Raw genomic sequence first — 13,783 nt, forward strand, 5'->3', positions numbered from 1 at the left:
GTCAAAGGTTTCAAAGAGACCTTGTATAGTGGTTGTCTGATGGCGTGAAGCCCTCCTCAACCCAGTCTGCTGTCTCCGCCCCCCCAAGACTTTTGCTTCCATTCCAGAGACTAAGTCCGAAGGTAAAACTTTTCACCATAACAAACCTGGTCCCTGTATCTGCTTTGGCCTCCATCGTGGCTGCTCATAAATCCTACACTTAGCTTGGTCAAGTGCAAGCAGGTGTCCGCGCCTGGTGCTTAATGTAATTTGCCTTATTTTTACATTCAAACTAAAAAAGAAAAAAATACCTCCTGTTCTACCCTTTGGATTCATGTTGTTTCGAGATCATTTCATTTATTAACATTTACTCCATTTTTGTAAATTGGTTAAGGATTTTTCTTGTGTTGTGTTTTGATTTGTATTACTCTTTGAGTACTAGATACATACTTTCCATATTGCCCCTTAGCTAAGCTTTTCTGCTCTGCACTATATCTACCAGGGGATTGAGACAAGGTTTATTTAGTAACTTCAGTCATTCACCGTGACAAGTAGTATTTGAGATAGGTACTCACCTCGCCTACTAATACCCAAATTTGTTACTCCCAGGAACTGAGTGAAGGTTTTAAGGGGCAGTAAATTGGGCAGTGAATGATTGGCCTGGTTATTGGGATTTATCTGAATGAGCGAAAGGTTTTGGAACATCTGGAAAGAGCTACATGTGCATGATGTTGAGTTGCATAAAGGGGACGGGTGGGTTCCTTTAGAAGATTTGAAAGAGCTGATTGTTAACCTTGTGACTCAGAGACACATCGGAAGATGTTTGACATATTTGTGAGCCAGGATGGAGAAGATAGTGGGAATCACTTTTCTATGCTTGCAATGACAAGAATAAAACAGTGATGAAAACACTGGTGTCACCGGCTGAAGATCCACTGGAACCAGGGTGGATATTAAAAAAGGAGCACTGTATGTCCCTTCAGGATACTGCAGTCCCAGGAGTGGTATGTTCAAAGTGGCTGATTATGTCCCAGATTGAATTGTGACAAAGTGTGTGAGCTCAGTTTGTATCTAGAAGGTGAAGAGTCATTTTGTAAATGAGAGAATTCTTTGAACTATTATCATGGATAATGGAATGTAAATTATTTTGCTGAGATGTGTGACTTCATGCATGAACCAGGATTTGTACAAAGAGCAACCTTATATTCACCATAGACTGATGGGTTGGCTGCATGATTAGATTGTGTAAGGTATGTTCATAGCGGGCAGTGGAGACAATGAAACTAATCAAAGAGATTTTGATAGAAGCACAGTAACTCCCATTAAACACCTCCTAATTGTGTGACAGGTGTTTCGCTTTTTGTGAGTCTGAAAGGATGATTGGCAAGATCCATATTTAAAACATTGTGGTTTAATTGTAGTGAAAAGAAGAGGCCTGTTGTAGAGGCGCAGTGTAAAACAACATTCAGACATTTCAGGCGAAGTTGAAAGCCAATATGATATAAATTGTATAGCCACAGTGATGGAATGGTGTGTGAGACATGGGGTTTTCTGAAAGAAACATAGCTTTGAAAAGAAAGCAATGTTTAGCTCTATTGGGTCATTTCAAAATAGCATATGTGAAGTGGATTATGGATGATGCTGACCCTGGAGCTGCATGGAGTAAGTAGAGGCTGATGCATGCAAATGTGGTACTGGATGGGAGGTGTGTTGGGAAAAGTGATTTGGTTTACAAGAGTGTACGATGGTTCTCCTACTAGAGGTACCCAAACATGTATCCGAGAATGCCAGTTTGTTTGCAACGTTATCAATGCACATGAAGATTGTCCTGTCATGATGAAATAGGAACAGATGGCTTATGTGGTCGTTTGGTGTGTTAGTGGAGTGGTGTGGCTCACTGGTTAGAGGCGGCAGACCTGTAAGCAGAGAACGGCCCGGGACCAGGGTTCAATTCCCGACGCGGCAGGGTCTTGGACCAGGGTCAACGGACTCGATAATTCTCGCCTCGGTGCCTACTCTAACCAGGGAACACACTCGGTAACTCTGGGCATTAAGCTTGCTTCATCTCTACAACGGCCCCTCACAGACGCCGGGGATGCCTGGTTTCACCCTGGAGTTACCCAGAAAGGGACCATCTCACAGGGAAAACCAGGACGGGTTCCCCAGCGGTCTACAGCGCCAGGACACTCGGGTAGAGTAACAGTGCGCTTTACAAGTATCCCACATTTGCCTGTTGTAGCTATTGTTCTGATAGATACCCGTGAGTACATCAATACCCCTGATGAACACCTGCCAGGATATAACTATGTTCTAATTTTGTCTTTGTAAATAACTGTGCTCGTTGTACACTTCTTTTACACGTTTGTTCTATCTTTTTCCTTGCAATGTCTGGTTCCAGATCTTCTAAGATCTTTAAAATTATCATATCCTTTCTTCACCGTCAAGAAGAAGGAGGCAGTTGTAGGTTGCATAGAATAAAGATCGTCACATTTATGACAGGCTCAGCAGAGAACGTAGATTGATATTGGCTGCCAGGAACTGGCCAAGGTGAGCTTTTAGTATGCTCCTGGGGAGCACAGACAAACATGCTGAAAAGTAGCATTGTGATACTATTTAAAGAAAGGTTTCTAACGACACGGATGTCCAAATAAACCCCAAACACTTCCCCCTCCCTCATTTCTGGTAAAGGATACCGCTCTTGATAAATTCAGCTCACAGGTATTCAATAGAATGTTCGCAATCATGTATTTCACTGCACTTCTAAAGGGGATAACTGAACAAAAACTGCAATGTTTGAATTTTTAACTATGTGCAAAGCTCCCAAATAGTCCCATTTCTATTAAATATCTTGAGCCCGACCTGGTATTTTGATCAACAGCACACTGCATTTAGGGACTTGCAGTTTTGTGTTTAATATTGTAAGTATAAGGAAACAGGCTTTCTTTGAAGGTTTACTCACACTCTGTGCCCCCAACTTGACTACTGGGCACTGGTGTAATGATTCTAAAATGCACTGAACCCTGCTAAACAGGACTCAAAGCATCTGCTCTAATCCGTAAAATGCTGCATGTTTCATTGGCGTGTCCCCAATTGGCCTAGTCTAACTTGTGAGTAAGTCCCTAGTATATGGTACCAGGGACAGTTGTTAAGATAGTTTCAGGATATGTAAAAACAAAAATGACACAGCCCTCCTGCCGAGAAACCAAATGTTTGAGACAATGTCACAAAGTGATCAAGAGATAGAAATAACCACGAATATTTGTCAAATATATACTTCTGCTGAAAAGGTACTCTCTGGGACCAAAACCGTCCAAAACACATTTAAAATTAACATAATGAAACAGGAAATTTTTTCAAAGAAGGGAACCAGGAACAGAAAAAAACGTGAAAAGATAGCTCTAAACCCTAAGGCAGATCCTCCAAAAGGAGGCTCAAAATACTCTTGTGGTTGAGAATACCAAATGAGAAGTTAGCGAAGGGATCGGAACCAGATTAAACCACAGATAGGTTTACTGATGAGCGCTATATACAATGTTCATGGATCTGAGAGAAAAGATGCTCTAATACATACTCAGACGATCAGAGGAGTGTCTAACCTAGCTCCCAAAATACTGCCATTTGTCTAACACGATATAGTAGGAGCAGTCAATAATATTGTCAGGGTGTCACCACAGTAGTTATAGGTAGGATTATAAGATCATAAATGCAGTCAACATTAAAACAATTTAGGAAGTTACATTTCAAAGACAGTCAACACTATCGGGCACATGCATCAACCATAATTGCATTTGCAAACGGTGCAAATCGGAATTTTCGGCTGTTTGCGAATGCAATTATCAAAATTGGAATTCATCATGTATTTCGCAATTTTAGGAATCGCAATCATGTTGCGATTTCTAAAATTGCGATTGCATTTCAGAAATCGCAATTTCAGATTTCTGAAATGCAATGCATGATCATTTTTAAATTGCGAATGGCAATTAGGAAGAGGTAAATTAGCATGAGGTTGAACCTCATGCTAATTTACCGAAAACCTTCAAACATGCACAAAAATGCATTTTTGAAAGTTGCATTTTACACACACACATGTCCTTGGGACATGTGTGTGTTTAAATTGCACTTAAGTTTAATTTCAGGGGTGCAGGGAGGGGTTCTTTGCCCCCCCCCTGCACCCTTGAAATTGCATTTTCAATTTGCGATTCGCAAATTGAAAATCACAAATTGTAAATGCCTTCCCATTGATTCCTATGGGCCTCTTGGCCCATAGGAATCAATGGGAAGGGTTTTCCTTAATTGAGATTCGCAAATTGTGAATCGCAATTACGGAAAAATAAGAAATCGCTAAAAAAATTTGAATTATTCATGCATTGCCGTTTGCGAATTCTTAATTGCGATTCCTTAATTTTCGCAATTAAGGATTCGCAAACGGCAACATTGATGCATGTGGCTGTATGTATAATTTTCACTATCAATATTGTTACTATAAATAATAATGTCAATATTTAATACTATGCAGTGTGTGTGTCTTTCCTCTACCTTTACACTTCATGCAAAGCATCCCAAACACCTGGAAACACACATCACAGCACTCCAACAAATCTCTTTTTGGGAGTGGCTGAAGCAACCCTCTCCTGAAGTTTTGTGTTTCCTGACTCAGCAAACCTAGGAGGATAGCTGAAAATGGGAGAAAGGGCACCTGCAGGAGCTTGCTGCTACCAAGGAAGCATCTAGAGCCAGTATACATGTGTTTTTGGTGTCCCTGCAGCTCCTGTGGCACCACTTCCAGCAATATGCACCCACATTCAGCCGTACTGGGCGATCCAGACATATAGCTGTTTCCGGGCCCACAGTGCTGCTGTTCAGGGTGGCAGTGTATTTTCCCTCTTGGTTGGCTTTTTAATTTTTATTTTTTATCCGATGCCTCTGCTGTGATAGCAAAAGCCTGGGCAACCCGGCCAGCTCCCCAATTGGCCAACACAGCTTCATGTGTGTTAGTGCTGAAGCTGGCTGTCATTGCAGTTGGGATCTTTATTGCAGCAGATTCTCCAAGACCTTGACATAGGGATGGAACATAACTAACCACAGTGCTCCTGGGTCTCTGGATCTCCCTGGAGCTGTTGCACTATGGAGAGCAGCAACACTCCACAGTACCCAGGAGCCACAAGCCTTCCCCAGGAACGTTTGAAGGGTTGGGGGTCGGGAGTGCTAAACGCTCATGTGCAGCGGTGCCATCGAGCTCCGCGGCCCAGTCTGTAGAGGTTCCCAGAGGGTGCCAAAAGTGCAGATTCACAAATTGATTTCAGCGGTGTTGGCCTTCCGAGAAGGATAATTATGAAACCAAGAAATGTGATAGATGGATTCTGGACCAGTGGCCTCAAGGAATAGTCAGGCAGCCTTTACTCAACCTGGAAGAACAAATGCTGATTTCTCTAGCCCCATGAGGCTGTTTAGATGTGGTTTGACTTGTTTTGCTCCTGGTGGTATGCTCTTAAAACAGTAATGTTAATATTAGGCCTCCTGACCTCTATATGTCTATTGCTTACATGAGCTTATTTTTCAACTGTGAATAACCCTGCCTTCTACCCCTTAGCTCTTCACAGCCTGTTCATTTGACAGCACCTGAGACCTGTTCCACTCTTTGTACTCCTGGTAGTTCTCCTTTGTCCGGTCAATCACTCAGTAGCATCTCTAGCACTCGAGCAAGATTTACCTCCCTGCCCACATTCCCCAGGCTCCATGTCCACCTTGTCACTTGCAGGGCACCTATGTGTTGGGTAAAAGTCAGAGGGTTCCCCTTTAGAAGTTTCTTCCCACCGGACCAGTCCATACAATTTCTAGGTGAACCCTTTTATCCTGGGTCACCAGCAGTTCCACCCTTCTACTGTTCCACATGAGGATAGTGGAGACCAGTGTCACTGGCCCTTGAGTCACAGATCCACAAAGTCCAAGCCTCTACGAGCTCAAAGTGTCTCACCACTCCAGGTAGTGGTCCCTCCATGAAGGATCCTTCCATCCTTGGCTTAAGAAGTTAGTTTTCAGTGCGTCTCCCATCGCCCTTCTGCAGGGGTTTTTAATGGAGGTGGGAAGTTCCAGAAAATGGGTATGTAGCAAATCTTTCCTTTCAGCATAGTAACTCCATATTTTACGCATTTTCTGGATCCTATGTTTTCTTACTCTTTAACTCGGAAGTAAAAGGCCTGAGTTTTCCCCCTAAACCATGTGCTATACATTGGATCTCCCTATATGGGCTATTTAACTTCAATAGAAGCCTATTGTAGTAAGTGGTGCCTAAAGCGCCTCTACAGCAGGGAAAGTTAAATGTCATATGTGGGCTATAGTTAGTTGGTTACACCACCCACATATGCGAGGTGTGTCAGTGTGTTCTGGCTGGTCTGCAATTTAAATTAACTGCGGTGACACATGGCAGGGACATGCAGAAAAAACTATTTTTATATATTCCTAAATCACCAATAAAGAATGCCTTGTAAGCTCACAGGACTAGTTGTTAATATATAAAAATAAGAGACATTACTTATTGGGGTTAGTGTGACCTTCCAGGTGAAAATAAGCTGAAAGCTAGTTCTCTGTTTAAGCCTTGTAGACATATCCCTAGGTAAGCTTAGATGGGATTAAAAATGTAATTCGCTGTATCCGCTTACGAACATCTTACAAATATACTTCAAAGTTATTTCCTGCTTAGCTATTAAAATCTGACTTAACGGTGAAACCAGATTTTTCATCAGGTTTAAGAAGAAAACTAACATAATGAAAATATGAATGGGCGTTACCTAAGTAAGAACTGACTGAAAACTAGGTCTGCCACTTATCACGCCTCCAGAGCTGGAATGCGTATCCTTGATCCAGGGTTAAAAGACCATGGTTCATAGGACAATGACCTGCATCTGAGCACAGGAAGAGACCATGGATGTTAACTGCTGATCCAGCTATTTGGGATTGGACTGCAACAGCTAGTTGAACAAAGGAAAGCCTCAGCACCACGTCTTTTGGCCTAGTGTCAAGGGGAGCTTCTCCTATTCGTTCCCAGAAATCTTCACACCAGACAGGCTCACAGTAGGAGGGAAAACCTGTTTGGCCTTGTTAGGTGGGGAGAGAGCTCATCTAAATATGGGAGTGCTTTAAGAGCTGAAGATAGGCCTATCTGACGGCAACTGGGTATCTTCATCTCAAACCAGGGACTCCTGGGTAATTTTATAGTAAAGATGTGCTGCAAAAGAAGGTGGAGGACTGTAAGAAAATAGTCAGGATTGCGTAATAGAATTTCTCACATCATTGACCATTGCACATTTAATATGGCATCTCAACCACCACCTCATGCGCAGGAAAGACTCCATCTGAGGAAAAAGGCCCTACTGGAAGAAGACTCCTGCTGGAAGAAGAGAACTCACACTAGGACTCAAGGAATCCTAACTCCTGCTGGCACCCAGGGACTGGAACTTCTCTATAAGCAGTTGGCCTCTTCTTTTCCTGCTCCAGAGATACAAAAAGCAGAAGGACTCCTGATCCCAAAAAGGCCCAGCTAACTACGAAAGACTGGACCCTGAAAGAGACATAGTTAGGGAGAAATGTGTTGCCCAAAACCGTTCCCTGAGAAGCTGGGGCTGTAGGACTGACCAGGAACTTAGAAAAGGTTTGGACCCAGTAATGTGTTTGACCTCTGAAAGACCAAGATAAGGTGTTGTAGTGTGCCCATGGGGCAGCACCCAATGAAAGCAAGAAATCCAGGTTCGAGCCAATCTGAGCTTTTTGCAAAGCTGAAAATTGGATTAGTGGGATTTCACAGCAAATGTAGCTGTCCTTGTGGAACCCTGGCCAGCTAAAGCTTACAGCCTTCTCTGCTGGAAGAGTATAACTTCCCAAAAAAGTGACTATACCCGAAGGTAAGACTTTGGACCAGTGTACAGCAGCAAAACCATACAACACACGACGCGAGCTAGCCAGCTTCAAAATCCAGGTTTGTTCTAGTCTCATCTTTTGAAGCAAAAACCAACTGCTTCAGTGGGAGCTGGATGACGTCATATTCAACTTTGAATGACCCTAACTGGACACAAGCCTTGGACTTCACCTGCTGGAATACTTCAACTTCCATAAAAATAACTAAGTCAGAAGTAAAAACCATAAACTGAGACAATGTACTGGGTGTTTCTGTCCTGTGCACCATCGCAGTCAATCTGAAATTGTGTCTCGGTACCGATCAATCCAAACATTTACCTATGAACAGTGTTTTGACCGAAGCCATATGAGTTTTTTGAGTAGGTAGGGGCACTCCTCACAAATTAACAACTCCATTGATGACAGGAAAGAGATGGCACATCATCACTCCGCCATTGTGCCATCGGGGCCAAATGGGTCAGAACCCAATTCTTCTCAGCCCTCAGTTTACTCCCAAGCTATAGCCGTCTCATCTCAGCAAATATATTGACACTGGGCAGGTGTGACCCTCCAAATAACCAATTAGAAAATAAATAAACTACATTTTCTCGAAGGGAGACAGAAAGGCAGATGCCTCGTTTTATCAATACAAAGGTTTCTCTGCTTACCATTGAATTGTAAAATGTAAGGTACTAATGAGGACTTCCTGTTCTGGTGGAATGGGGGATCAAACATTTGGGAATGGTGTGAAATAAATACTTCAAAAGTTCGGGGGGGGTCATGTCAACTCCCAACACCACTGCTGCTGGCGGTATCTATGGTTGCAAAGCATTAGCTTAGTAAGGGTGTTATGGGCTGGCAACGAAAATAAAAAAGGGCCCGTTTTCCTGCTGGTTAGGGCAATAAAAGACAGCAAATACAGAGAAGCAGTTGTACCATTACTCCGCTGTGCCCTGGTACACTGCACCTGCTGCATCAATGATAGCAACGCCCCATAAAACATCTCTCCAGTATTTGAGAACAACGGTGTTAGTATAGCAACTGCACCCCTTTTTTTGTTGAAATTTGTTTTTATTATATTTTTTAGTTTTCATTACAATTCAATTCTGTAATTCAATTCAATGTACACTTTAACTTCGTATCATCAATGCAAATATGGAGTTAGGCAACTCAGTCGTTATTACCTATTACAGGTTCAGTGTATCAGCAGTTTATGCAGTGTCTTGACGTTCTGATTTTGATTATAGCCTACATAACTTAAATAAAACGTAACATTTTGCCCTGACAGCAACTGCACCTCTTAAGAAAGTAATGGTTTGGAACCCGGGCATCTGTAGAAGCTGAGAGAAATTGATGCATTTTGTGCCTCGCGCACTCGCCTACTCACAGCCATGCACATTAGCGGCAGCTTTTTGTCACGCGGCAGACTGTACTTGGAGCTAGATAAAGCCATAAACATCCCTTGGAATGTTTCTTATGTCTAAATGCAATCTTCCTTTTTGTAGACGGACATATGAATATTGAAAATGTAAATGCTAAGGTATAGGAATTTCAACAGTGCATCAAATATGTAAAGCTTGTTGCTCACGTCTGCACAGTGAGGATGAGAAAAATAGCAGAGATAAGCAAACAGGCGTGTGCCTTGACACGACTAAAAACAGACCAACCACTATAATTTTCAAACTGCGAGAAAATGAGTTAAGATAACATCACACTTACTGTAATCTTCAAAAGCACTTTAAAATATTCGGCATCGCCCGAGCTATAACGGTATCTTACCGTGGGTTGGAATGGGAGAGCGGGTTCATTTCTTTCTGATAGTAGCGGCCTTGATTGACAGGCTGAGAAAGACAAAGGGAGCAGACGTGAGAAAATGACTTTGCAAAGATTCTTTCATGACATCTAAAACTATTTCCATCAACCAAATCCTTCAGGACATCGGAGATATTTTGAAAACCCAGAACATTTGAATTATAAAGTCGTTGTCATTCCACGGGGACTAGACATTCATGGATAAGACTGCTAACTCTTTAGGGACTGCTGTATAAAAGACCGTTTTTAAAATGAGATTTTATGGGCTGATAAGCACATAAAGTACCAAACACTGTATTCCATTTGAATGATTTACGGTGTTAAAAAATGCATGGTATTTTGCATAGCGAGGCATGGACCGATGGGAGTTGTATACTATAAAACACAGATGGCATTTTCGGAATTGGGGTGCGAAGGAGGGAGCAATAGACATTTTTCATTTTTTGGATCAACATAATCTTGCATCCAGGAAGAAAGGAGTGATAGGCCTTATTTTTGCTAACAGTGTTATAGCAATACACAACAGACATTGCTTTGCAACCTTCAGTAACATAGGTCCACAAACAAGAATGCAATTTGCAAATAAAAATCTCATTTTTTTATAAATCTCTACAAAGCACCTCTTATCTTCCTCAACATTGCTTCATAGGCCTGTCTTCGTAGTGGCCAAAGGGTATTTTTTACCTCTTGGTTCTCTGTTGAGGTCATGTTATGTCACACGATACCAACAAGTTAATTTGTGGGCCTGTCAATCCACATACAAACCTTGCTCTTGATGTTCTTGACAACATGCAGGCCATCAACTTCAACCAAAGTCCCCACTCCAGCTCGCCACAGCTACTGTATCATCAAGTACTGTGGCCTTTCCCAGAAACTGAGTGCCAGATTTCAGAAGTGGGCAGGTAGAAAATGAATTAATCTTCTTAAGTAGTATAACACACTGCCTATTAGTTCCCACCAGGTGCCAGTGTCAAACTTAAATTCTTGTGCACCATTCATAAAGCATACTGTGGCAAAGGGCCGCTCCACCTACCAGTGGCAGCTTTTCGCTAAGGCAGAGAAACGTTGTCCCACTACTTTTAAGCAATGTAACTAAATGAAAAATAAAACGATAATAACTCAGTGTTATTATCATTTTGTTTTTCCCGCTGCTTTGCGGCCGTGGCGGTCGGGCTGCTCTGCTCTAATAGCAGGGCAGGAGAGTAGTGTTTACTGACTCCAAATGCGCATGAATGTTTGGCCGGCCATATTGAGCCGGCCAAACAGTAATGTGCACTTTGTACGTTCTCCACGCAGGCTGCTTTACAGCCTTCATTTAGAACATGCCGAGGCTCCCTGTCCCAGTTTGATCGCCGAACCACGGCACTCAGACCAATCACAACGCTGCATTGCAGCATTGTGATTGGTCAGTGGAGCCTGGGGGCATCCTGCATCTGTTCTGGCCTGAGTCCGACTCACAGGAGAGAACCGACGATAAGGTACTCGGCTCCGCCACCCCCCCCCCGATCCATGCCAGCCGCCACTACCATCTACAGAAACTGGTACCTTACATCACCTAATCAAGACAGCTTTATTCAGCATCCACCCACCAGCATATCCAACAACTGTCAATGAATATGAAACATGGAGGCAGATCAGTGGGTGTACAAGGGCCCTGACTGGAAATGCTCTTAACCTGCACCTGGGATCACAGCCCAACCATATGTAATTCAGGGGACATTTGAAAACGAAACTTTGAAACTGGAATAGACCAGGTCTCGAGACAGTAGGGGTGTTGTCAGTGATATATTTTTGTATGCAGTTCAATTTCCTAATTTCCTGTTGGATTGGACTCTAGCCTCCTGTCCCAGTGGTATACCACTTTCTACTCTTTTATCAAGCACCCTGTAGTTATTTACAGATGAGGCAGTGCTCTATAAAACCCTTGGATAAATAAACAGGTTGCTGGGGCTGCTTGTACTGTTGGAAAGATAACCTATAAACTGTTTACTGTAGATGTCTTAACTGCAAATCCTTATCTGCAGATTGAGCGTATTTCTAGCTGAGTGCATCTCATGGGAGGTGTCTGGTCATGAAGCCCTTATGTCTAAACCTTTTAATTGTAGTCAGTCATTTTGTGTTGTGAAGGCCATTCCAGTGACGTCTTTTCTACGAGCAAGTTTGGATGAAGTGAATATTGCAACCTTCATCCAGATATGGCTGTCTGCATGTGTTCTGTTGCAGGTAGTCTGGACAGACTGCCATTTTAAAGGGAAAGGGTTCTGTTAGTTTTCTGAAAGACCTGTTTCTATGTCCTCAACCTGCTTGAGAGTAATCATAGTGACAATACTTTCCAGCTAGCTTGTTTGAGTTTAATCCGTCATGTTGTGCATTGAACAGGGAACAGGGAAATCCAAAGGAGTGGGGGGAGAAGTCTTGTGACCTTCATTGAACCTTTGGCTTAGAATGGTGGGTAAGAGGGTTTGGCGTGATCCAGATAAGAACTACCAACTTCCCATGTGCATGAGTTGACCAAGTCTGAGAGTTTGGGCAGTCCTCTGGGGTTGTGCCCTAAAGCAGCAACAAAACGTTCCTTTTGCCTTCATTCTGAAGAACATCATTGACATTCCTGTTTATTTATCTGATGTCCATTTCTGGATCACCATATTTCAGTGCGTTTCTGGCAACTCTATAGTTCATAGTCCATCCCGTTAAGCAAACATACCGTTTGGTGCAAGCAATCAATTTACGGAAGGTAGCCCTAATCGGTAGGGTCTGCCGTACCCCTGTTCTCGTGTTCTGCATGGGTGTGCAAGAAGGGCATCAATGTGCACTCATCATGGTGCTGGATTATGGCAACTGTATTGTAGAGACACTATGCATGCCAGGTTACTGAATGTAGAGCCCAACTGGATGTTTCCACTCAACTAAATTATAAATGGTTTGGGTTTTCAGGGTGTGGGAACTCCAGATTCAATTTTACTGGCTAAAAAATCCTGCCACCTCGAGGAAGTGTGGAAGTGTAGCTCTGCCCCCAATCTAAACTCAACCCTCTACCAAGAAATGGGGGATTACCTAATGATTCCCTTGCTAGCCAAATCATCACCTTCCCTCTCCCACTCTAGACACTGCACTCCTCCAATCCCACATCAACCACCGCCTAGACATTTACCCTCTGCTCAGAGCCGAGTGATATCAAAAATTACAGATACTGAGAATTATTGCACATGTATCCACTTAACTTGTGATCAGAGCATTACTGTGCATGTCTATATACGAAGGCAGACAAGGGGGTGCTTGAGAATCTAATGGCATGCAGTAGGCAAGCTGGCAAGGATAACATGAGATTAATTTAATGCAGAAAGCGGTATAGGTGACATGAGAGGCAGAATGATGGAGGAACTAACATACTATAAGGCAGGCAAAGAAGGAAATGCATGCTCATTTCTGACCTCTTGTAGAGTGGCAGTCCAAACCTGGCATTGGCACAGGCAGGATTTGGCAGAGTGGGAGTCATCTGTATGGAGTACAGTCAACCTTGCTTGCTATTCAGGCCAATAGACTTCATCTTAAGATCCCTAGCGATAACTTTCCCTGCACAAAGCACAAAAGAGCACAGGGAACACAGAGCACTTAATTCACAAGTAACAGTAGCAGAACAGACTAGGTCACGCGCCCACTGCACCCATACTTCCTTCCCTCACCCAACATATATTAAGGGGCTGGATCATCTTCTACACCATGGGTACTCGCAAACATATGCCCAGGGGCTGCGAAGTACGGTCTGTGGTGTGACCAAGGGCCGATGCCAGCAGGGTGGTGGTAGGGGATCTGGGTTGGTCAGGGGTTGTGTAAAGAGGTCTGAAAAATGTTAAATAAACAGGCAAGCATTTTTTTGTAGGTTAATAAATGCCTGCTAATTTATTTAAAAATAATTCTCAATATTAGTGCTCAGCAACGAAATAGCAGCTCATGCTACTGTTCACGAGGAGGGGGCGCATGTTAAGAGCAAGAGGGCCGCAAGCGGCCCCCGGGCCGTACTTTGAGTATCACTGTTCTACACTAAGAGCCATTCATATTGCCTTATTCTACATTGAGCTTGAAGATCCCATGAATTTAGGGC

General features: G+C 43.0%; 1 protein-coding gene across 2 annotated transcripts in view; it reads right to left on the bottom strand.

Annotated features, from left to right (window-relative positions):
* Nucleotides 1-13,783, bottom strand: part of CFAP20DC (CFAP20 domain containing) — a 1,807,766-nt gene that overhangs the window by 221,405 nt on the left and 1,572,578 nt on the right. For both annotated transcript variants that reach the window (XM_078661515.1, XM_078661514.1), the window contains one exon: nucleotides 9,649-9,710. In XM_078661515.1, the coding sequence (XP_078517641.1) occupies nucleotides 9,649-9,710 (62 nt within the window). The remainder of the gene's footprint in view (nucleotides 1-9,648; nucleotides 9,711-13,783) is intronic.

The sequence above is a fragment of the Lissotriton helveticus genome, chromosome 9 (assembly GCF_964261635.1).
Source record: "Lissotriton helveticus chromosome 9, aLisHel1.1, whole genome shotgun sequence".
NCBI lineage: Eukaryota > Metazoa > Chordata > Amphibia > Caudata > Salamandridae > Lissotriton > Lissotriton helveticus.